Below are 26,014 nucleotides of genomic sequence, written 5' to 3' on the forward strand. Positions count from 1 at the left end.
GAAGCATTTTGAATGTGCATATAACAGATCTTCCTGCACAAGATCTTCCTTCAGTACATAGTACTGAAGTGTTCATATTTGCAAGATTACCAAACAGATCTTATGAAAACAAACAAATTGAGGTAACTGTTGGAGTAGTAGACAATGAATGTGTTATGAGTATAAAGTGCTGGTATTCAGACCAGTTGTGTTTTCAAGTTTTCCTCTGCAATAATTAGGAAACGTAGTGTGGTGCAATACTAGAGCTGAACTTGTGCAGCAACATTTGAGTGCTGACTTAGACAAGTGGCTGGGAAGCCCCGTCTATGGAAGACACTGTCAAAAGCTTTCGATGTTGTGCAATCACAGTAGTATGTGGGGTTGTGGAAGGGTATGTGTATGCCAAAGAGGCAGACTGAGAGGATTGTTTCAACGAGGATTGAGAGAAGACCATGAGTTCCAAGAGCAGAAGACACATGACGGGACCATAAGCAAAGTTTGTATCAAGAATGTGCTTTTCTAAATGGTCTATAAGCTTTAGAAATTGTGTGAAAATTATCAGCTTTCACTGTTTAATAAAAAAGTAGCTAATGCTTACAGTCAAGGAGATAGGACTGCAGCACAATTAGAGATTGCTACTGTAACTTGTTGGGGCACCCACAGCCATGAACAAATGTGCAGTGGTCTTCTTGCCATGACAACTGGCCACGCATCAAAGAATTATAGAATACAGTGGTTTGGGTTGGGAGTACTCTCCTCTGGACCTGTTCCAACAGATCCATGCCTTTCAGGTATGACGGCTCCAGAGCTGGATATAGAAGCCAGAGGGGAAGAATCACCTTCCTCAACCTGCTGGCCTCATGATTTTTGATGCAGCCCAGTATGCAATTGTCTTCCTGGGCTGCAAATGCACCTTGCCAGATCACATCCTGCTTTTCATACACCAGTACTGCCAAGCCCCTTTTCAGAGGGCTGCTCTCAATCCATTCACTCAATCCATTGGGAAGACCCTGCGTATGTACTTGCATAACGTGCCTAAGATGAAAGCCAGGATACTGTACTTTTACCCTCAGCCTCATTTTTTATTTTCTGTTCTTTTTCTTTGGCTGATGTGTCAGACACTTCCTGTAAAGCAGCTGCGGCCGGAGGGCTGCGAGCGTGAGGGGCTGCGGGGAGAGGGGGCCGGCCTGGGGAGCCTGGCGGAGCCCAGGGAAAGGATTCCTGTGAGGAGCCCGTTAGTGCTGGGGGGCCACGGCCGGGACCGTGAGGGGCCAGGCGGGGTCGGGCGGCCATTTCAGCGCCGCTCCATCCCGCCCGCCGTTGCCAGGGTGAGCGGGGCAGCGGCGCCCCCGCCCCCGGCCCCGCCCCGCGGCCAATCGAGGGGCGGCGGCGGCCGAGCGAGGTTCCCTTTGTTCAGCCATTTCGGGGGCCGGAGCGGCGCCGCGCGGAGCTGTGGAGGGAGAGGTCGGGCCGCTCCCTCGCCACTCCCCTGCCGCCGGGCTCTGGGATGGTGTGGGTACGTGTCCGGGTTGTGAGGGGCGGGGTGGGACGTCCCATCCCCAGTAGTCGCCAGCACCGCCGCGTGCCCCGGCCGATGTCAGGGGCCTCCGCGCTGCTGTTGGGCGGGGAGCCGTGGGGACTCGGCCGTGGGCTGCCTCTGCCCCTCGTACCGGGGATGGATGGATGGATGGACATGGATGGACATGGATGGATGGATGGATGGATGGATGGATGGATGGATGGATGGATGGATGGATGGATGGATGGATGGATGGATGGATGGATGGATGGATGGATGGATGGATGGATGGATGGATGGATGGATGGATGGATGGATGGATGGAGATACGGGGCAGGCAGCGGCTGGAACCTGAGGATCCGGGCAGACCCCCGAGATACCCCCTCCAGGCCCCCCTTTCCGCCGGCTCCTCCCGGTGTCACGGCTGGAGCCGTCTCCGCAGCATGGTGCCGGAAAGTGAAAGTCGCTTCAGGATAGAGGAACGTGGTGCTATTTCCTACCGTGGTTTCTGGCTCGTGTAGGGTCCCTGCTGTACAGATTTGCCTAGGCGGGGTTTTAAATTTTTGTTCCGGAATATTAGAGAGGCGAGAAATCTCGTGATTGTCTAGTACTGTCGTTTGCATGGGAAGGTCGTTAATTTAGGTACTCAGTGGAAATTGACAGTGGAACTTGTGAACCTTCTGTGGGGCGACTGTACAGAGGACAGGAGCGCTTTCTGGGTTGATTAGTCTGCAAGATATTTGTCTCCTTGCTGTGAAGGTTACAATATCTCTCACTTGACTTTCTGCTCAAGACCTGAGAAACTCTCCTACTGCTGTGAGGATTGTTCTGCGATGAATTCAGGCCACCACAGCTTCTTAACCTGTTTGCTTGTCCTCTTGCATAGTTAAGTAGTCCTTAATGTGGCATTCGAATACATCAAAGGTGTGGTTAAATCCTTACAACCCACATTGAATAAAAATTGACTTTGTTCCTTCTGTAAATTAGTAATTGAACAGAAAAAAATACACATATACCCAAACTCTTAAAAGGAGCCTTTGATAGAATTGGAAACTGAGCCCATAAGTCTTCATTCTACATCTGCTGTGTGAACTGTAGTTATTTTTGAATGGTATGTGGGAGGATGGAGGAAAGGTGCCTACAGTTGGGAAGAATAGTTTCTGTATGATCAAAATTACTTAAGAATGCATTTTTCAAGATTTAGCTAGCTTATACTCAAAGCAGGATAAGACAAAAGAATAGTTATGATGGTGTGGAGACAGATTACAAAAGCAGTTCATTGACTGTCTTAAAGGAGGAGAGCTTAGGTTAGAATGAATATTGACCAAGGACCATGATTACTGTTGGATACAGGCGATGACACATTTCATTGACTAATACAGGTGCAAGCACAGCTGCTAAATTGAGCTATGCCTTGTGACAGGGAGGTTAAAACAACATAATAATGGCTTTATGAATGTAGGCTTTTACTGGATTATCTGACACACTTTTCTGCTATATTTATTTAGAATCCAGTTTAGGAGTCCTTGTATGTAGATATTCAATAAAGCAGATATGTGTGCCGAATTTTTAGCTTTGGGGATGGGGCCTAAAACCTTTTATAGTCAGGTGATAGGTATGCACAGAACCGTCCAGCAGAGTAGCAGAGCTGTGGTAGAGTATATCCTGTTCATACTTCAGGCACACCAAGATGCTATGGCTACAAAGGACAGTGGAGGGAAGGCCAAGTATAATCCTCCTCCACCAAAACTGATGTTCAGAAGCTTTCCAGTTAAAGATCAGGGCTGAAATAGAGACTGATATTTTATCTTTTAAATGTCTTAATAATAAAGATCTTCTGTCATGGGTCCAATGTTGTCAGAGTCATAAAAAAGGTTTTTGTCATAAAAAGTTTTACAACAGTTTTATGAACTTGATATGTTATAATGCACTGATCAGTGCGTTATTATCAAGTTGTGCTGGTAACATGAAATAGGGACGATTTTTTCTTTGTTTTAAACCAAGGCTAGGACTGCTTTTCCATTACTTTCATGCCTTAATATGTTGTGATCAGTTTGATCACAGAAATAAATTTTACCCATTAATTTGGTTCCAAATTCTACAAGTATTTAAGTATACATGTAACAGTAGTATGTTTCAATGACTGAATCCACTGCTTTCCACTCACTGTTTTACAGTATTGATTTGGATAATTGAGGTAGCTTTGATTTTGAAATCATTGATAGATTTCAGATATATACTATACAATGTTTTAATTGCATGTATTGTACATACATAAATAATAATATATTCATATACAGAAAGATACTAATATAGCTATATTATACAAGTCATACTGAAATTATTTTAAATGTCTCATTGAAAGAGATATAGTTGTGTAGATCCACTGTTTGGTTATGTATCTGACCTGTCATGTACATGATAAAACACTGTTCATATTTATGCATGTATACATGGATGCCTTGGAATATGGCTTTTTCTAGTAACAATATGAAATAAACCTCCAAATGTCACTTTTAACCTTTAGGGGGTTTTCTTTTCCAAACCAGGCTCCAGAGTGAAATTTAAACAATTTAAAAACAATTGTTTGTTAATTTCCCATGTACTGAATGCATTTGAAATTTTGAGTTTGTGTATATGTCTGCATCTAGTGTGTATGTCCTTGTCTATGTGAGTCAAATCTCAAGGCATAAAATCAAATAAAATGTGTGTTTAAAGAAAATTTTTGCTTTTTAAACCTTGACTATAGAACAGAATCATACTCTTAAATTATTCTCCTATTAAGTAATTTAATTTTGTAGAGTATTTTGTACAAGTCATTGTGAGATACCCTTAAACATTGAAAACGTGCTGCTTATGGTGAGCCTTCCACTAAGTGCAATAGTTTAAATATTAGGTCAGTTCTATATATGAAAGAAGAAAAGACAAAATGTTTTTGTCAGAGAATAGAAAATAGATAACTGGTGGTACAAAGATGCAAGAAAATTTACTGTCTTAGAATTCAAAAAGAACACACTTGCAGGAATGATGGTGTGATAGTACAGACCAGACATTCCCAAACCTAGTGGGTATATGATCATCGTCAGTTCTGGCATCCAGGGTCATGCTTTTCCAACCATGCCAAACCACAGCCTCATCTATGGCTCTTCTCCCGCCTTCCCTACTGCATGTTCCTATGATTCAAGCTAGGATTGCAGTCCAGTGCTCACATTTAAGCTTTTCTTGCACCCATAAAAGTTTATTCTTTATTTCAGATTTCAGTCACATAATTTCTCCTCCACATACCCATATCATCAACCTTCACTTCCAGAAGGAAAAAGTAGAACCTTGGCTTCCCCTGCATTCATGTACCTCTTTAATCCTGTTCTTCCTACTTTACCAGTCTTGGTCCTCTTCCTCTGTCCTGAACCAGAAGTGCACTCTGTGTGGGGACAGCAGAGTTATTCATTGTGTTGGCTGCAGTAGTTCCTGACTCTTTCCTTGGGTTTTATGGAGGCCAGGGGGCCATTGCTGTGCTGGCTGTATAGGAGCAGTGAGACCCAGAATCTGTGGCTCAGTTAAGTTTTGAAACAGGCATAAGTGGCATTTGTGCTACACTTAGGCCACTTTTTTTATAGGCGAGGAAGAAAAATCAGTAGCAGACAAGCATGGAAAGGCCAGAGTAATTTTTGTCAGAGACTAAAAAGCATACATTTCTTCTTCTACCAGATAAGCTAAATCAGTGCAAAAATCCAAACAGATATTTCAGTCTGTTTTGCATCAGTTTTGCTTGAGTCAATTTATCAGGAAAAAAAGCTAACCTTAAATTAAAATAAATTATTTTTTCTTGTGCAGACAGCCCCAAGCCATGTCTATGGAAATCAGGAGTGACTGCAGTCCATTAAATGTAATGCAAATAGATGAATTTTGCATAGGAGGCAGAAGCTTCAGTTGTTGAATCTGGCCCATGAAAAGTAGTTAAAACCAAGCAAGATGAGCTTTGAATGAGAGCTTTTGAACAAATGGGAATCATATTAACAAGAACACAAGATTCATGTAATTGCATTCTTTGCTTGCATATGAGAAAACAGACTCCACATTGGTGTCTGGAGCAGAGATACTTTTAGAGCCCCTTGAAAAAGAAATGGAAGTAGGTCAATTGATGAGGGGAAATGGTTGGTTAAAAAAAACTTAATTTGGTTTCATTATTCTCTGTAACACAGAGAGCACATATGCCCTAAGTGCAAATATATTTCAGATACCTTCCTGTCTTAACATTTTTTAACCTACCATAAGTAAAAATTTATTTGGTCATTTGATTACATTGACAAATGACTTCAGACACCCTCCTTCCAAAATCTTCCACGTATCTGTAGAAGACTTTGCATAGTCTCCTTCTGTTTCTCCACTAAAAAGTGGGTAACACACTGTAACTTCACAGTTCTTTGCTTCTGGAGAATCCCTATTCCCCCAGGAGATAATTCTGTTTATTTTCTGAGCCAATGTGTACTTGCAATATATTTTACAATCTGTGATAATAGTATGATTTTCAGTTTAGCAAGGAATCCTATCTTAAGCATTGTCCATTCCAGTGGTTCTCTTAATTTCTTGGTGATTACACAGAATCAAAATAGCAAACAAAAATCAAATACAGCACAATTGGCAGTATTCAAAGCATTCCTCATTTGCATTGTACATTTCAAGGTATGCTGTATTTTGGTTGCTACTTCCAGTTGCAGTCTTTTCAGATGTGGGGTGGAAAAGATGATGCTGATAAAGGAATTCTAGGTTAGTCTTGAATATAAACACCACTGAGTTCAGTTGTTGGGTAGATTGTTTTGTTTGTTGGTTCTATTTTTAGTCTCAGCTATTGTTGTATACTGTTTTAAAAATAAATATTTATTTTCTATATATGAAAATTAATAGACTATTTGAAGATGCATTTTTAATATTTTTTAATATTTTTAATAGTTATATGAATAATAATATGAATTTTGTATCAGCACATGAGATTGAGAATTACCAAACATTGTGAATACTGTCCTTACCTTGTATCTTTTGTTCTACGTAACACAGCTAATGGATCATAGTGAGGCTTTGACAATTCTAGTTCCATTGGGGTGCGATTCTCTCTCTTTTATTTTTTTTTATTTTTTTAAGGTTAAATGAGATAGCAGAGGCTGCCTTTTGACGATCTCTTGGTAGGTCTGGCTTTGGGCAATAGTGCCAATTTAATTTAACATAAGGACAATTTCTTAACCACAATTATTTCTTGGAGCATAGGAGAAATAGTATACCCCCGGAAACAAATAACTATTCTGAATTGCATGAAGACATACAAGTTGGACCTAAACTGTGGTGGAAATTTTAAATGTTGGCCAGTGAATTATTCATAATCTGACTTGGTATTTTTGCAAATAAAAGGTGATATTTCTATATATTTGGTTCTAAAATTTTACAAGTAGGAAGAACAATAATAGAAAATAATATTTTTTTTCTTCACATTTTCTTCTTGCTCTTGTTTTATCAGAGATAATAGCAAAAATCCTAAGTCTTAGAATTAAGTGTGATAAAGTGATAAATAAGAAAGTAAGACATTAAAAATTAATTTGAGAATTTGATATTGCTGATAAAATATTACACGTCAGAAGGAATTCTAGAAAAGGTGCTGTAGTACATGGTTCTGAGCTCTGCAACATCCCTTCTAGTGTCTTCTGTGGAGCTTACAGAGGTACCTCAAGTTCAGAGTGGTTAGATATAGTGTAATATTTTCATTGCAATTTAATCCTTAGGTCCTCCAGAAGGTGATATCAATGCAAGATAATAAAATTCATTACTCCATTGCAACAGTAGTATGTAGCTTAATTACTTCATCCCTGTTACAGGCAGGTCTGAAAGAAGGAAAAAAAATGTTTACCTTAGTGAAGTTCAGCTATCCTGTTCACATTTTCGGTAAGTGTTAAATAGAGAAAACTATTTATTACACACACATCCTTTAAGATTATGCTAATTTAGTTGAAAATGTGTTCGAAACTAACCTCTGTGTTCCTTGGTTAGACTTTTATGTTTGATTTTGAAACTCTGAAAAAATATTAAAGTCAATATTGGTTTTATCCATGCTGAACAGCTTTAACACTCTCAGTGTTAAAACATCAGGCAAGACCATTTTTTATAGAAGTGTTTTCATTTTGTATATTAGACACTGTGTATATAAGACATTCAGTACATTGTCAAATAGTCAGTTTTGTTATTGAAGCTAATTTGAAAGAAGTTAAAAAACCTGGCTGCCATATTATGCAGAAAATAGCTTTTGTTTTTTCAATTTAATATATGATTTTATATTTAGTTTTTACTTATGGTAGTGCCCAGAAGCCAAACATATGTGGCTCTAACTTGTCAGATGTGTAACAAAACAGCCCTTTCTGCATATGGTTTACAACTGAATTACAAAATAGAATATAAATGTTTTCCAGTAGGCAAATACAGGGAGAATAAGAAGTATGAGAGAGACTTAAGACCTCTGCGAATATTTCACCTAAAGACAATTTCCACATAAAATGTGAGAAAGGGTAGAAGGTATCTTGGAATGCCTTTTGCATTACACATTTTAAAGGATATCATATGAGAAAGCATTGTGCAGGTCAATAAATTGATCCTCAAGGTGAAGATCATAAAATCACTAGCAGGGAAAAAAGACCACGTTCTGCATTATGATAATGTATCAGAACACTTATATAGGGGAGAGATATTAATTTATTATCTTGGCTATAGCCAGTTTAGCCTGTGACTGTAGTGTAAACTTTTCATAGGTTTATGTTTCATGTACTGATTGCATTACTTTTTTAAGACAAAGATGGTATGTAGAATGCCAGCAAGTTTATATAGTGGAGTTGGTGAAGTGATTTGCAACTGGTTTTTATTAAAAATATATTTAAGTGGCCTTCAATTTATTATATGACCTATGCATTTAAGGCAGATTGAATTATTTTAAATTACAGTTTCTCCACTAAATAAATTTCTTTTATCTTTGTGCAAGGGAAAAAGAAAACCAAACCTTTAAAAACCTTGAATTTTTTGTTTTGTATTGGTTGTTTTGTTTGTAGCTTTTTAAGGGAATTAATTTATGTATGTATCATTTAGACTAAAGAACTGATCACAGCAAGTAGTCTCTGATTCAAATACATTTTAATATCCTCCACAAACCATCATATAAGTATTTAAATTACTAAAATATAAAAAACTTACAACTTAAATAAGAATTACAAATAAATTCCTCATCAAATAACTTCCTCATCCTCAGCCTGAATTACATTTTTTAAATGTTCAGATTCAGTTGCTTTTCTAACCCAAGTGCAGAATGTACTTCTAATTTAATTTTTGGTTTCTAATGTTTCTTCTTTCATGAAATGCTGCATTTTAACCAGAAAGGTAAAAGAATTGCCAAGGAGACTGGTAGCAAGTTGATTAAGGCTGCATTAAACTGCCCAAGGAATTTTATGGGATCATTCATCTGTAGAGTAACAATCTCTATCTGTGCAGAAACAGCTATGTAGCCACTTCAGCACAGGAGCTTTAGGTAAGGTGAATTGCTTGCCTTCAGACTTGCTTGCAATTTCATTTACACTGGTTTGACATTGCTTCAAAACTGATCTCACAGCTACAGTTGTGAGAATACTTTTTTAAAAAAACAAGGCTAGAAATGAGAGAATACAGTAAGAATTAAACTGTTATAGTTTTGGTTTTAAATTGCTTCCTGTATTTGTGCCTTTTTTAAAACTAGACAGTGTAAGTCCACAGTCTACCTGTAATTAGTCAGTGATCTCTTAACACTCATTGCTGGAAAGGGTCATGAAGATGTGTGTAGAGGAACTCCTTCAATTTTCTTCTGTGATGTCTGTTGGCTTCAAACTATAGCAACTTGAATATCTTGTTTATTTGGAAATCTGAGACCTCTCTAAAACCTCATCTTCAGATGTCACATCCAAGAGCATTTAGATACGACTTAATATGCTTAAACTGAAAAAGTTGAAGCATTTTTCCTGTGCCCATTCTATTAGATATTCACTGTGCATCTAATAATTGAAACAGTCTTCACTCCTAAGATCTTTCCTTGCCACAATATTCAGTCAGTTTTATTTCTTTGGTCAGATGAAAACTGGAAAATTTCTTTAGGAATTTTTAATACTGTTTTAATTTGCATCAATAATCTGTCTTTAATTAGACAGACATTTCTCTGTTCTTTTGTAGTTGTCTCACAAAATTTCTGCCAAGTTAATCTTGAAACGCTTGGATTGTAACTGTTGTATTAAACAATCATACATTCAACTCATATAATTTCTTACCATCTGAAAATACTGATATTCATAGAAGGCAAAAACATTGGTTTTGATGTGTCTGCAAATTCCACTGTGTATATAGATGCAGGAACGGTTTGGGAGTGGCAGTACTGCCTTTATCCATCATTGGTTTTTACTCCCTTGTTCATCTGAGGCTTCCAATGGAGTGTGCAGTCATTCTTTAGCATTCTCATTAAGATCAATAGGTCCTATTTCCTTATGTACCTTAAAAGTTTTGCTTCTCTGATTAGGGTGGGTAGTGTGTAATCCTTTTGTTTATGTGTATGATTGGGGCAGTTGACTGCTCTCACTGATTAACACATTCTCTTTTGGAAGAAGCTCCATTCCAGATCAGTAATTATTTCCTCATCCTTTTCCACAAGGATGTAATTTCAGAATATTTATCTGACATTGGAGATTAGAGAGCACCCTGAACTCAGGCTTACTGGATAAGATTTAATTCCAGTTTCTTTCTGAAGGTTTCTGTAGATCTTCCATTTGTGTACCTGCCCGCTCATATATGACTCCGCCCATTTATCCCTATGCAGGACAGATAACTGCTCACTGGAGACATATAGGGACTAATAGAAACTGAAATACTGCCATTTCCTTGAGGCAACAGCATCTTAAGAACCTTAGATAAGCCACTCACTGCAGTAAGGAAATTCATCAGCTATGCAGGGAAAAATACACTAGCATTCTATTACAATGACCAGTGATGATGTTTCAGCCAGCGCTGTTGCTGTCAGTATTGCAAGTATCACCAAAGCACCACTGTTGTTACCAATGACAGATCAGACAGTGGCAGTGTCACTGTCAGACAGGTGCATGTCTTAGTGCATGTTCTGTGTGTAAAGGTTTTAAAACACATAAGAGTGTTCAGAAAAAGACTGGGAGGAAAGTAGACGACTGTGTGGTTCTGAATTCTGTGTACCCTGGGATGCAAGGTTTTTTGCCAAGAAGTAAAAATAACACCTAATCCTGATTAATCAGGTCTTAAGGCTCCCAATATCATTTTTGCCTTGAACTCTATACTGAATTCAAATTATGCCTGATGGGCATTCCAGAGGAGACTTCTCAGTATTTTGAATTTTCTTTACAGTTGGTTTCTTTACAGTGGGTGCATACTATGAAAAGACAGCGGTATGATTTAAACAGTGTAAAATAACTAATTTTAATAATTTTAATTGGAAGGCCAAAAGATTTAAATTTTTGTATTTGGTTTTAATTTAGCTTTTCTTTTCCACAATAGATCGTTTTTACCTCATTTATGCATCAAAACATACTTAAAAATACATATGCCATTTGAATTGTATTTGTTACTTCTTTCTACTAGCAAAAGGTCTTCAGCACCTTTACAAGTTCTCTTTCTTATTTAGTGAGATTCCTAATTTTTATCCTCTAATGTATTATTATTTTTTATGATTGTTAAGATAGCGTTGTACAAAAAGGAATTTAAATTAGTGAACTGTTTCATGGGGTATATATCAGTACTTATATATATTTTGCACAAAACTTGGTTGGTTTATAAGCACCTACATATTGACAACAATTGGAGAACTATGATGTATTTTGGTTCAAGATTGTGCAGAATTTTTTTACACTAGCTTAAAAACAGATCACCACTTACTTAGATTAAGTTTTTTTAAAATAATGGTGAATAACCTTATTTTAAATAAACAATGCATTCTTTTCAGGGCCAAGAACTTCCCCAAATTTGACACTCCATGATGAGGTGTTATCTCCTTTACATTTGCTGTATTTAATAGCAGGGATGATTTTGTCTGCAAACATTATTGTAAAAGAAGAGCAGCAGATGTTTATCATGTGCCTATGCCACCAGGGCTCATGAACAGGCCCTGTCTGTCTTAGCTAAACCATTGTGAGAGGAAAGGGCACTATGGAGTCTCTCACTGTATGACACTCCTTCCAAGATTTGCACCTGCTCAACCGTGCAGTAAGTCAAAACAGGAATCATGCAACTGTTAGTGTCATTATTTTTATTAATCTCTGTTAGTTGATAAGAATGATTGTATACCTGAAAGAAAGTGAATGCTAGAATTTCAGGGACTGCATCTCTTTTTTCACAGCCTTATACCCATCCATGCATAAGGTTATTTTCAGCTGTAATTTTGTTTGTAAGTTAAATCTGCTAGTTTCCTCAGATGTTTTCAAAAGTCTGCATTCTGATCTATCACAAGGAACAGGTTCAAAAGCTGTGTATCATTTTGATTTTTGTCTGCATCTTAGGGAAGCCTGAATTACCAAGTAGAAAAACTGAAGTTCAGCAAAAATCCTCCAACAGATACCATTTGCTTTGCCTCTTACAGCTCAGAGAAAGAAATCTTACTGTATACTTTAAGTAGAGAGTAGAATACGGTTCATAAGCACTTGACACTAATAATGCTTAAAACAATTTTAAGCAGGCAAAAAGCACATGCTGGATTTCAGACATAAAATTTTAGTAGAGGTTTAAATAAGACTGGACTCGCAAGAATGATGCCTTTCATCCTTTGTACACTCACTTACTCCCTCTACCATTTAAGATTTTAGCTGATTGATCTGGTATTCTTTGTCACAAATTCATGAGGTGATGTTTTTCTCAAACAGCTCTCCACTGAGTTTTAGATTGTTTTCTGACTGCCAGCATTAAAAGCACGTATTTTAGTATCCAGTGTGTGTGATTACAGTCGGGCAAATCATTTTCCACTTGGTATCTCTAGCTGTGGAAAGAAATGATCATAGAATCATAGAATCATCAAGATTGGAAGGGACCTAAAAGCTCATCCAGTCCAATCACCCATCCAGCACAACCACTGTCACCACTAAACTACATAAGCCAGTGCCAGGTACAGATGCTTGTTGAACACCTCCAGGGATGAGGACTCCACCACCTCTTTGGGCCCCTGTAACAATGCTTGACCAACCTAACAGTGAATTTTTTTTTCTAATATCAGAATCTCGCCTGTCTCAGCTTAAGGTCATTTCCTCTTGTCCTCTCATACTGATACATTTGAAGAGATGGTGCATCCTTGTCTAGATTAGTTGATCAAAGGCATTTTAAGTCTAGATCTTTGCAATTTTGCACTGTCTACAACTTCATTCAGCTGGACATTTCATTAATGATAACAATGGTGTTATCATTAATGTGTTTCATCCTGTCAAAGCAGAATTTGAAATCAAAATGCTTGTAATGATTTTGTAGTTGGTGAAAGCTTGGTTGGTTTTTGTTCCTGTAGCTGAAAATGTTGTGTGTCTAATTGAAACCATGAAACAGCAAGAGATTTGGGTTTCAGTTCTGACCTGTAATAAGCCTGTGCTATATATATTGGTGTTTGTTATCCTAATTTGAATTAAGTCTTAATTGTTCTACAAAACAAGGAATATTAGTGCATGCTGAGGCTGGTCATCCATTTTATCTGCATTGGTGTGATGGTTTTGTACCTTCGTATATATGGAAACTGTATTGCTGTGCTCTTTTCTCTATGCTCATTTGATGCATGAGAAGCAGAGGTATTTCATTAAATAAAGAGGGAATGTACTTCTGTCAATGGAGTGGAATTGCAGGCTGTTGGTCTTCCTGAGTACTATTTCATCTGTTCAATGGGATTCCACGGTGCAGGCTTTTACAGACATTATCTGCAAAAAGAAATACTACTCCTCACTTTTGAAAAACGAAGCCATGAAATCATGGATGGCGACTTCAACAATAATGAGCCATAACAGCTCTCCCTTTCACACTGGCAACAGTGTAACAAATTTCATGAGCAGATACCTTGTTGTAACTGTAGATACCTTCAAAAAAAGTCTATCATCAAATTGATAGCGTTCTACAGGCAGCAAATCACATTATAGATTTATTTGCCTCAAATATTGAAATCCCAGTGCTCTAGGAAATTTGAGTTCAGCTTCTTTACAAGGTGTTGTACTATGGGAACATTTGTACATGTACACAACTTCTAGTTTCATACACAACATAAGACAGAATGAACTCTAGCTAGAATTACCTCAGGAGGGTAGAAAGCTAACATTTCTCTCAGTTTCTTCAGCTTATTCAGCTCCTAGACCTACTGACCAGAGAGAATGAATAACCGTAGGAAACAAAGGTCAGTTAACAGTACACAAATCTGAAATTATATTACCTCAAAGCCCAGATATTTGCTGCTTTGAATGTTGTTGTCGAATTGCTCCTCAGAGGTAGAAGAAATTCTGTCTATAGATAATAAAAAAGTTATTTTTTAAGGTAGTCTTAATCCTACCAATGAAGCACATTCTTAGTTTGGTACATTTCACAAAACTTTTTTCTTTAGACCAAGGCTTATGATTATATGATGCATCAAGTTGAATTTGGTTAATCTTCTGCTAGGTGATTTTCCTCTTGGTCTTTTATCATCCAGTGTGACATTGAAGAGCTCTTAAAAATGAGGGGTTTTTCTCAACCTTAGTTACGAGGAAGAGATTCCACTCCATTTGACAAGTTAATACCCTTTGTGCTAGTCTTAACCACAAAGTTCTACCTTCAACAGAATTACACTTGCAGTAGTGGAATTGCTTAGTGTTGCATTAGAAAACAGTAAGCCTACAGCCTCTTCTGTCTCTGATTTTTATACAACACAAATTAAAGTAATGTTGAGACTTCATCTTAAAGATATTTTTCTAAAGTTTGCTTTGTTTCTGTTTAAAACAATCCTTGTATCATAACCAATCAGCCCTGGAAAAGTAGAAAATTAATTTCATAGACATTTCAGTGAGGCACACAAAATCCTTTCAAACTGTCTTCATAGCATCTCCTTAGTAACCCCTCTGGTGTGCTTCATAGGGTCAAACTGTCTTCTTGCTAAGACTATTCAAATTAATTGTGTAATAAATGTTAATCTTGTATCATACAGCTGAACTCAGACTGCATCAAATGTTTCAGAATGGATGCTTATTTGATATGTTGGATGTGAGGACTACCAGTATTCTTCTGAAGTGAAAGCTTAGGGCATGTCTCCAGGCACAAAGCATTGCAAAATAGTATAGCAGTAGCTATTCTGCATGAGCTCCTTCACATAAACACATTTATTCTGTGTTATGAGAGCTTTTTTTCTGCTTTTCTTAATCTACATCACTCTTAGCTTGACATAAGAGGGTTTACACAGAAAGCTATTATGGAATATGTGTTATTTCCTTGGTGCATATAGTCCTTTGCAGAAAAACACTATAAGCAGTTTGTGTGGAAATTCAGAAGGCTGAATTTTAGCAATTGATTGAATGATTGATTACCATTATTAAATACCAATATTATGGCTTACAGTGTCTGAATTTTATGCCAAAAAGAATGCTATTAGAATTCTCTCAAAATTTTTAAAAAGATTCTAATATTACCAATGGAATAAAACTAAAGAATGGGAAAAATTTTCTAAAGGATTAAGAGGCTGAAACTGTCTAACAGTTCTGAAATTAGGACTGTTTTGAGAATTAATTTTTATTAGAGAATAATTACTTGAAACTAGTTTCAAAACCACTGGCAGTGAAAAGTTGTAGTTTCCAAATGTACAGATTGGAATCGATGTCATTTGAGGGATGGGACATCTTCCTAGAACTGCAGACCTCAGTCTATTTTCTGGTTGATTGTTGGGAGGGATTTGCACCAGTTTCTGGTTTCTTTTGTAAGTACACTGAGACTATGGAGGGATGGGATGGGTATTCTATTATGAATCTCCTATTTGTTCTGTCTGTATGTGTTTTGAGTGTCAATTAATACATGTTGCTGATCAGAAACCAGATTCTAATCCAAGTTCCTGTTAGCATCTGTTTATAACATAATGAAAAGCAGCAGGAGAGATTAAAGACCTAGAACCAAATGCATTCCAATGTGATGGTAAGGAGACTTTGCAGAAAAAAGTTGGGTTAATCACCTTGGGAAGAAGCAAGAATCAAAGCCTATCTCATGCATTCCCAGCTACTACTCTAAGAAAACCTGGATTTTGAATAATTTAGCAGCAGTACATATTGTAGCCATTTCTTTTGTTTCCTTGTATGCCAGGTATGTGTCATTTCAGCCTTAATGGGGAATTCTGGGAGGGAAATGGAAGAGGTCAAGAAAACAGAAGAAAATAAATTGTATAGGCTTTTTGTGGACACTTAAGTAGAAAATTGCAAGGTCTGTGAAGAGATAAATATCTTAAAGATATAGGTGTTTGGGCATGTAATTGTTTTGTTAGTTTGTTTTCAGTATTACACATTGTGATAATAGTGGATTATGGCTAGTGCATGACATCTGGAGTCTGGATAACAGAGAAATCAAATATTCCTCAGCATTTATAAGGCTTCTCTCTTCAGAGAGCTTCTTAAATCTTAATCTTAAAATTATGTAGATTAATTGTGTCAAATTTAATTCTGCTGCATTTTGCTGATCAAGTGGGATGAACCAGGCTGTGTTTTGGAGGGCAGCATTCATGCCTTGGGTACTTTGTTTAACATTGATTCTGATTTCCTTTCTATACAAGAAGATTTTTGCTTGGGGAAAACAGGTAGTAGAAAACAAAAAAGGCATAGCATACAGATATATAAATGCAATACAGAAATAAACAATTTTCTCTTTTTTTTTTCTGTAATGCTTTCAACCCAAAGGTTTTTTCCTTGTCCCAGTAAAATTATTTTGATTTCTGCTTCCTTACATAATTTGGAGGACTAGAGATAGGTTCCTCCTCAGGTTTCATACAGGTTTCATATATAGAAGCTGAAAGAGACACCTCATCTTGCAGAATACCTTCTCATCTTGATAATGTCTCATAAATTATTCTAACCTGTCTTGGAGGATGGTCATGTAAAGCACTTAGACATCTCCACTAGATGTCTTCTGTAGAGGCTCCCATTCATACTTCAATTTGTAGGCTTTTTTCTGTCCTTTCCACTGCTGAAGTGGAAATTCTTACCAGGACTGAATTCTAGTTACATTCTTGGAAAGGAAACTTATCTTCTTCTTGGCTATGGATCCATGTCATGCTTCTCTCTCTCCCTGCTCCTTCCTGTTCTGTCTCTCAATCTTCCTTTCTTTCCCTTGTTTCCTGTCTTTAATGTTGTTCTTCTTTAGCACGCTTGGTTTCCAGATAATATTAGACAGATATAATCCTTGTGTCAAAATTTCTGAATAGTAACTTTTGAAGCTCTAATCAAGTTCAAACAAACTTGACAGATGTGGGAGAAGTCTCAAAGAAACATCAAGTTTCTACAACCTTACTTCTAAGGCACAGTTAGGTGAATGAGGCCCACATTAGCTCTTTCCTGATTTGTTGGACTTCAGCTTTCATCTATTCCAGCTATGCACACATCCCAGAAAGATCTCTCCTGCCCATACAGTGGGAGCCATTAACATCAGTTTTAATGGTCTGTATCAAAAACCTTTTGTTTTGACATGTTCCTATATTGGAGGAAAATGAGTGGAGATTCACCCTGATCAGAAAAATCTCATGTAAATCTTGTGCCTATTCTTTCCTACTAAGTAGTGGCATGTCTTTATGTACCTGCCTTACTGACTTCATCTTTAGGTACTGCAAACTCTCAAGAGGTGCTCAGCTTTTGTTGTCTCACAGAAAGTCCTGTGATAACTACAGCGCTAGTTGCAATACTGATTTTGTCTCCTTCAATAATATCATCACATAGTAATAGAAGAAAAGTTAGCTAAGGACACTTCTTAGAACCTTGGACTGGACAGTCAGTGTTGGGGAGGTGAGACAAAGAGGCATGCAGCAAATTATCTGGGATGCACCTTTAGGAATCAGTATTGTTCCCTGTCCTCAATGCCTCTCAACAGTTATTACAGCTGAGATTGTAATGTTTCAACTGAGTTCTGTACTGCAGCAGAAACTAGTTTTCATGTCAAGTGAGGTGCTTACACAGTGGCTAACAGTAAGGTTGTAAAAACCAGGGAATTACTGTCTTTCACTTTCACGTTTTAGACCAGTTTTAAACAGCATGTATTATTCTGTTAGTATATTACATAAAAATAACTGCATACATACATGTGTAATGCATATTTTACATATATACATATGTATCTAAATTATCAATTTTAACTCGAGATCTCCCGTGATATTTTTTGGGTCAAAGTTTAAGATACAGTGGATATTCAAAGCAGTTTCTGTGGAGTTTGCACACCCCAACCTCCCCCTACTTCCATGCGTACTTTGTCCTTTTCCCTCTTTACATGGGGAATTGGGAACCTCTGAGATCTGCTCAGCGCTCAGCCAAATGACGTAGATGTGCAGCAGGTACCACGTTCCTGACCCCGGGCTCTGATTTCGCGCCCGCACATCTCTTCCGTGGCAAGGCGGGAGCCTCGCACTCGTTGCCGGGCGCTATCCCAGGGGCCTGGGCCGGGCCCGGGGCGTCCCTCCGCTCCTCGCCTGTCCCGTTCGCTGGAGGTTTCTGTCTGTTCTCGGGTGGGCGGCGTGGGCTCCCCGTTTCCCGTCAGCCAGTATTGAGGTGCTCGCGTTCTGTCGCCCGCAGGCCCCTGGCAGTGTGGGACGCACTGGGGAAAGGCGGACGGCGGCGCCGGCGGCCCCGAGGCGGCCCGGGCGGGCGGAGCCGTGCTCGGCGCTAGGACCCAGCAGGACGCGAGGCGGCTCTTCGGGCCGGATCACAAATTCGTCGTGACTCAGTCTCTGCTCAGCGCGGAAGCAGCGGGAGCAGGTCGGTGTCCTGCGTCTCTCCAGCGGCTGCTGGGGTGCGTGGGGGCACGAGAGCCGGAGCGGAGCGGGCACTGCCGCGCCCCTTCCCTGGCCCGGCCTTCCTTCATCTCCGCCCGCCCCCGCTCGGGCCCTGCCGCGCCGCCAACCGCGGCCGCCTGTTGTCTGCTGTTTTCCAGACAGCCAAGATGGAGTACGAGTGGAAGCCCGACGAGCAGGGGCTCCAGCAGATCCTGCAGCTGCTCAAGGAGTCCCAGTCCCCGGACACCACCACGCAGAGAGCCGTGCAACAAGTATCCTTGGCCGAGGCTGGCGGGGCCCCGAGAGTGGGCCGGGGGCGGCCGCGGGCGGGCGGGGGGAGCGTGGCCTGCGCGGCAGCGGGGCCGGCGCTGCGGCAGCTGGGCCTGCCCGGCTCGGCCCGGCCAGGGAGCCGCCGCAACACGGGAGGCCGAGCCCTGGCCGGAGCGGGCAGCCGTGGCGCGGCGTTTGAACCGCCGAGGCGGCCTGTGGGCCGCGGGGCCGCCTTCACCCGGCGGGCACTGGGCACCTGTTGCTAGTCCAGAGACAAGGGCCGCTTTGGGTTTGACCATAGGGGGCCTTTTTTCAAATTTATTTATTTATTTTCAAAGCGGGCGCGTCTCCGCCGATATCCGCCGCTCTTTCGGGTTCCCCCGCCCAGCCCCCAGGGCGGCCAGGCGGGAACGGGGCCCTCGGCCCGGCGGGTCCCGCCGAGGGGGCCGGGAGTGCCCCGGGGGGTGTGCCTGCTGTCCCCGCGGCAGAGAGGGGGCGAGCTGGGGCCTCTCGAAGTAATCTGGGGCCGGGATTCGAGGTGAAAGCCGTAGCTGGTGGGGGTAGTGCCGCTGGCAGAGCCGCTGCCTGCGCGCCCTCGTGGGCCTGCTGGTTCTGACACTGCGCATTTTGGTGCGTGGTCAGGATGTTTTTATTTGTCTGTAAGCTTGATCTTGAAACTCGGCTCTTTAAAATTCACGAAAATTAGGAGCTCTACAGTACGTAGCTTCTTGTACTGCTTTGATTTGGTGTTGTGGATTGATGTTTTTTCACTCCCATCCCTCCTCTTCCCCTTCCCACCGCGGCCCTCCCCCCCACCCCTCCCTGCTGGTTACTCTTCATTGTAGAAGTAGTGAATACCAAGGTTTTAAGAAGTAAGGATTGAGAAAGCAAAACCTTAAATTAAGACTGATAGAAGTATAGGCCTTAAAAAATAAAGGCCTCATCTATTGTTTCCTGCTCCTTGCACTAGCCATAAGTGCTATGAAATTTATAGAAGTGCTGAAATTCTATGAGGAGTTTTGTTACCTGGATCTCTTTTTATTTAAGGCATTTTCTTGAAGGTCTCCACAGAAGGCAACAGAGTTTATTTAAGTAGGTAAGAACATATGTGTGTCTGTATATATTTATATTAAGAGTTTAGATTTAAGCCAAATTTGCTCCACTTCTAGACTTTTGTAGCAAATGCAGTGACTGTCAGGAAGGTTTCTGCTCCTGTCTGAAAAGTGAAGGTCAATTGCATCTTGATCATCTTGTTCTTTCAGCTGTGTTCTAAATTTTTAAAGTATGATTGCTTTCTTTGAAAAATCCTAGAGTCTAAGGAAGTAGTCTTCTGATAATGCCCCAAGCTTAAACTGATGCTCTTTAGTATTTAACATATCAAAGTTTATAGGAACAATGTTTATAATGTAGCTTTAGTGTAAAATTACACTTTAAAGCTTTGCTTCAAATAATTTAATTACATCTTGTTTGGTTATTGAGCTATAGCATCATATATGCATGATGGGCAGTATAAGTGATGCTGTCTGTCTTGATGATGTATAGAACTTAACTGAACAAAAGTCCTTTCAACTGATGCTTGAAATTCTTTTTAAGTGATAGTGAAAACTCCCTGCTGTGTTGATGTTGGCTAGTAAAGGTTAGAGGTAGAAGGCTTTGTGTGTGTGTCTGTGTGTAAAGGTTCCACACACAAAAAGAAAGGAATTATGATGTCTGTTGTGTTCTAGGATGCTGTTTAATACCATGTCCAAGTGGGGTTGTGATTAATGGTTTCAAATTTAAAGTACTTAGTCCATAATTTTTTGTAGAAAAAATCAAAAAAGTTGTGCATTTATTCTGCAATGCTGTTTCTTTATGATGCTGTTTAGCACACTTGGGTGTTCAGGTGTCAAATGCAATGAAGTGGGAAGGATACATAAGCTAAAACCCTTTGTTAATAAAGTTATAAATTAGTATGGTTTCAGATATTTTTCAGTTTAATTTATTGTATGTTTCATGGAATGAAAAAAGTTAAGTGGGTGAAGAAGTTGCTAAGAAAATTGGTCCAAGAAGTAGTCTTAATTTCATAGACCAATTAAGTGTTTTCTCATTAAGTTTCTCTTAAATACCGCTCTTTTTGTTCTTTCTTCTCCATTCTGTTACATTTTGATCCATTTGACTACACAGTTGTTGGTAATGTTGAGCTGTCTGTTCCAGTGATACAGCTTTACAGATATCTTTAAGGATCTGTTAATTTTTATGTCTGCCCATGGATTACTTTAGACTTCCCCATAACTAAAAGCTATTGCTTCAGTGAGAAAATTACAGAAGCTGTTTTTAGGTTGTTCATACTCTGTATGTCATGAGCTTATAGTCACAGCTGATTGTTATATTTGTTATGTACTGCTACATCAATTCAGTCATTGTGTCCAGAAAGCTGTAAATATTGTATGTAAAGATTCAACTTTCCTTAACAGTTTTTCTCTTCAGAAACTAGAACAACTTAATCAGTATCCAGATTTCAACAACTATCTGATTTTTGTTCTTACAAAGTTGAAGTCTGAAGGTAAGTTCTTGAGATAGTGACTTTTATTTTAATTTTTTGGCTTTCAAAAAGAAATTTATTGTTTTGCTTCAAAGAAAGAAAGAGCTGGCTCTAGTCAGCTTCCTGATTGGTTGACCTGTCTATAGTCATGTAGAATTCAGTGCACTCAGTGGTCTTTGTGGGGAAAAAAATCTGATAACTTATTAGTACTTGCAGTATCAGCCTTAGAATGAAATCCATTCTAAATGGCCCATGAAATCTTCTGAGAATGTTAGAGCATTATGCCTCTATTGGACTGCAGTAAAGTTGTGGAATAACTGTGGTGAATCATGACTATATACATTCTAAACATACTGCTAAGTTCAATTATGATAATTATCTCTGTAGTAAGGGGACTGCTAAATACTTTGAAGACTACATATTTAGAGTTGTCCAAAGATGTCTGTCATAATTGTCATTCTGAAGATTTACTTGTAGTAAAAAAAAGTTAGAAATCAATCATGTTGTTCTATTGTTATGGACATTACAGTACACACTGTATATGACATAGTTTATAGCCTTTACCAGTTGGTAAATTCAGCCAATTACTTTGTGTTCAGGGTGTGTGAAAGATTGTCTTCTCAGTGGACTACAGCTATTGTTTTGAGGTGTCTTTGACAGAGAAAGGAAAATTTGTTTAAAGGTCTGCTTTAGCACATCTGTTTCTTTACATGTGTTTGTAATTGTGTTTGGTTGTTCGGGTAGTTTTCTAGGTTTTTTTCCTTTAGTGTTCTGCTACTAGTGCTTTTTCTGCCACTTGATGTTTCACATCTTTGTGAATGCTTGCTTTTTCCCTTTGAATTAGATTTTACTTATGTGTGGCCCTGTAATGTTCAAAGAATTGTCAAGAATGTTTGTCTACATTTTAAGTACTGTTTTCATTGTATCACCTTGCTTCAGGAGGAGGAAAACAGAGTATGAAAGTATATTTTCCTGTTTCAAGACTAGAGTATATCTAAGTGCTTTTGTGTGTTCTGTGTAGGAAGTCACCTAGTAATCTGTAAAGTCTCTTAAGTCTGAGAGCATTTTCAAGACTTGAGTCAGCCAGGATAAGGTATCTTTGAATACGGTGCCAGTGTAGATACCATGTCCTTTATACCATTACCAGAAAAATTTAAAGCAAAGCAGTTCCAGTAGTGGGACATGGAATCTGTACAAAGGATGTGACAAGAAGGATGTTTCACTTTTTCTTTTTGTCCATGAATTTGTTTTCTGACACTTACACAACTTCCTGATTTCTCTTTCTTCATTCACCATTTGAGCCTGAGGTTCTAGATTGTCATAGATATTTGGTGTTTAGTGGTGTGTCAAAATCTACCTTCCGAACAGAACTATTTTGGTTATTCTGTAGTCATATTTTCTCTTCCTTATGTTTAATCACATCGACCAATGTAGAATTTGATAAAGAGTAGGGGCTGTTATGGAGTGTAAAGCTGTTTTATCTGAGGGGAAAACAGCAGGTTGCAGCAGGTTGAGAGGCCAAGCAAGCTGGGAAGAAGTAGCAAGTTAACTTCCAGGGAGCAGTGTTTTGGATCAAATTGCACTGATATCTCTCACAAATACATCAGGTATATTGTGAGACTGTTGGAGAACATCTCTTACTCTGGTGATGCCCTTGTCCAGCATCGTGACATTTTTAGAATCATAACCTTTTGTCCAAAGCAACTATTTTTTACCTTCGTATCTCTATTTCTGGAAATTTGCAAAATTTGAAGGTATCGTAACCAAGTCTGGTTGGTGTTTTTCATAGTGTTTGCTAAATTCTAAATATTTGAATTCCGTTGCCTTGCTTAAGTAGGACTAATGAAGAATAGCAGGAGACTCTTGATTGGATTTGCTTTGAATCCAACCAACAGCCCTTCACCTTCCCTCAGGCTCAAGTAAGGTAATGAGACTTAGAACTGCTGGTCAGCAGCTGTAATACTTGGACAGAGTCATCCCAGTAGATAGCTGACTTCAGTACGACTGAGAAAGCATTCTGTTTTCTTCCCTCCTGAAGCAGTTCTGTTGGCTGTCTGTCTCTACAGCCTTGCCACAGACCAAAGCATGGTAATTCATACTGTTAGAAGTTTATGTTTTTATTGTGTCCATACTATTCCAGCAGAAGGAGCAATGAAAATAGGCTTATAACATATTTGACAGCTTTTTCAATAAAAATTACGGTATTTTCATAGTCCACGAGAAAAAGATCTTGGCTTGGTAGCAGATGGAACTGAGATTTGATTCAATTTTTGCTACTGTTGAAACTTCTGCTGAGAAAATAGTGCTTAAGGATACATTTAGGTGACAGCTCCTGAATGTGGGAATTCTGTCATTTGGTTAGTTGAAATGTGTGTTAAATAGTATCATTCTACTTCAGTGAATGGTATCGTTCTACTGCAGTGAAGATTGGTTTGTCTTTGACCTGAGTCTTAGACCTCTGTGGACAATTAACTTTGCAAGAAAACTTCTACAACCCTTCATTTACAAAACTGGCTTTCACTGAGCCCTGCCTTTAAGATACTAAGGTAAACCTTCTGTGTAGGAAATTTGCTTTATTTTAGCACTGTTACTATTCAGTTGAAAAAAAAACTGTTACCTTCTTTTCCTCTAGCTACAGTTCCATCAAGCTTCTTTTTCTGAATGCTTATGACTTACTGGTTTAAGACCTATTGTGATAATCCTACATGTAAATAGGGGTTTTCTTGGCTTTGTTTTTAAATTTTTCTGGGCCCTGTCAAAGCTTGTTAAGCTTGGGTCTTCCTGGAAGCAGGAATGCCCTGCTGCCATTTCATCAGTGAAAATGCGTGGTGTACTTTGCTGCTACAGCATATAGCCCAAGGTTTAAGTACTTCATTTTTTCTTCTTGTTTTTTTGGGTTTGGTTGATTGTTTTTTTGGGGTTGTTTTTTTTTTGTTTTGGTTTTGGTTGTTTGTGGGGCTTTTGTTTGGTTTTTTGTCATTTGGGACTTTCTTGTTTTTGTTGAGGGTTGGTTTGTTTGTTTTGATTATTTTAAAATTAATGTGCATTTCTAAAGATAGAGTTGGGAATCTGAATGAACCCCAGTGTTAAAAATATCACAATATAAAACTTGTTAAGGAAACAGCATTCAGTTAGACAGTGGGCAGGGTGATGAAATAAAATAAGATCCCAAGCCATTAAAATTTAACATGTAGATCTCTAGAGTGTAGTTCCCACGAAGTATGTTGCTTAGAGATCTTCCTTAGCTAGGTAAGATGGAGTCCAGATTAACTGAAAAGTAGTCTGAATGAAAAAAATAATTGTTTTGTTAATTTATCTGTAAATGAAGATATTACGTGTAGGCACTGTGAGTCTAGTTGTTCCTTCTTGGACTGGAAGGTAAAAAACCTCACAGGTAATGTAGTAACACTGTCCTGTCCTTAGTGTTGGGTTTGTGGTTGTGTTCTTCTAGTGTCGTCTGAGGTGAGCTCAGAATCCTCTAGTCTTCTGTATTCTGTTAATAATTTGTTTTCTGGAGTGTTGTGTGCATGTTGCTTCTCAGATAATTTTCTGGGTTTTGTGTATTTGACTGAAACAGTCCAGTGCTACATGGAAGCATCAGTTCTGCTTGTTGCTTTTTTCATTTAACTGCAGCTTCCCATCTTTGATCCAAGTCATGCACCTATATCCCCCTTTCCTTGTTTGCATTATTGCATCCCTAGTCCAGGTATGTTTCTTTGAAGGAAAGTATGAGAATGTATTTTCCTAATTTCAGCCTCTTTGCTGTCTTGCTGAGGCCTGTTCTAGTCTCTGCCTAAGGTGTGCTGAGGTAGTTCTCCAAGATATATGAAGCCTGAGGCAGGTCAGAACCTCTAGATGTCATAATATGGACAATTCATGCTGCAAGCAGAAGTACTGAGTTTGTTTCAGACCTTGCTGACTGCAATGATGCTGACTGCAATGAAATTTCCAAAGGTGCCTATATGAAAACTTGCTTTGTTTATGCCTTTTCTAAATCAAGATCTGTAAGATATTTCTTTCTCCTTCTACTCCAAAATAGACAGAAATAGCATCCTTCTTAATTTGCATTGTCCTGTTGTAGGACAACTACATCAGTTTCCTGGTGTTTTTTTGCTTAGTTTCAGTCCAGAATTACACCACAATTTTATTTCAGACAACATTCTGAACTTTGGGAATGGGAGATGGATGTGGCTTGCACTAAACTATGAAAAGATGATGTCCACTGTTATTTAATGTAACATGTTTAGTTTTGCATTATTTCTATAAAGTTCTGCATTCACCTCCCCTCCTTGTCTGCTGGGCTCTCAGCAGGTACTTACAGTAATGGGAAAATATAGAGAGAAATGCATCATGGTCCTGATAATTTCTGCTGGCTTGTAAAACTGCAGTTGTCTATTCTGTTGCAGTTGCACAACTGTGATCTTGTGAAGGTGCTTTAGTGACTGACTTTTCACCCCATCCAAACATGGGAACTCTAGTATTTATTCTCCGCAGAGTGTTATCTGCATGGATTGATTGGTCACAGTCAGTGGTGTATGGCTATTGCAGTCAAGGATCAGAGTCCTTAAAATGATCTTTTACTCTGAAGGTGAATGAGCTGAAACTGAGAACACTGCTTTAGTGCTGTTTTTGTCACAGGCTTTAAGAATGGTCTTTTGAGCTTATTTCCAAAATACTTCAGATTTTTATAAACCAGTTGAAGACAGGAGAACATGGT

At 39.0% G+C, this 26,014-nt stretch overlaps 1 protein-coding gene across 3 annotated transcripts in view; it reads left to right on the forward strand.

Moving 5' to 3' along the window:
• Positions 1-18,504: 18,504 nt before the first annotated feature.
• TNPO1 (transportin 1) overlaps positions 18,505-26,014 on the forward strand; it is a 52,809-nt gene continuing 45,299 nt past the window's right edge. The window contains exons 1-2 of one of the 3 annotated variants that reach the window (XM_066569492.1): positions 18,505-18,778; positions 21,243-21,318. In XM_066569492.1, the coding sequence (XP_066425589.1) occupies positions 18,674-18,778; positions 21,243-21,318 (181 nt within the window). In that variant the 5' untranslated portion in view covers positions 18,505-18,673. The remainder of the gene's footprint in view (positions 18,779-21,242; positions 21,319-26,014) is intronic. The other 2 variants (XM_066569491.1, XR_010785318.1) reach the window with 2 other exon arrangements.

This window comes from Molothrus aeneus, chromosome Z, assembly GCF_037042795.1.
Source record: "Molothrus aeneus isolate 106 chromosome Z, BPBGC_Maene_1.0, whole genome shotgun sequence".
Taxonomy (NCBI): Eukaryota; Metazoa; Chordata; class Aves; order Passeriformes; family Icteridae; genus Molothrus; species Molothrus aeneus.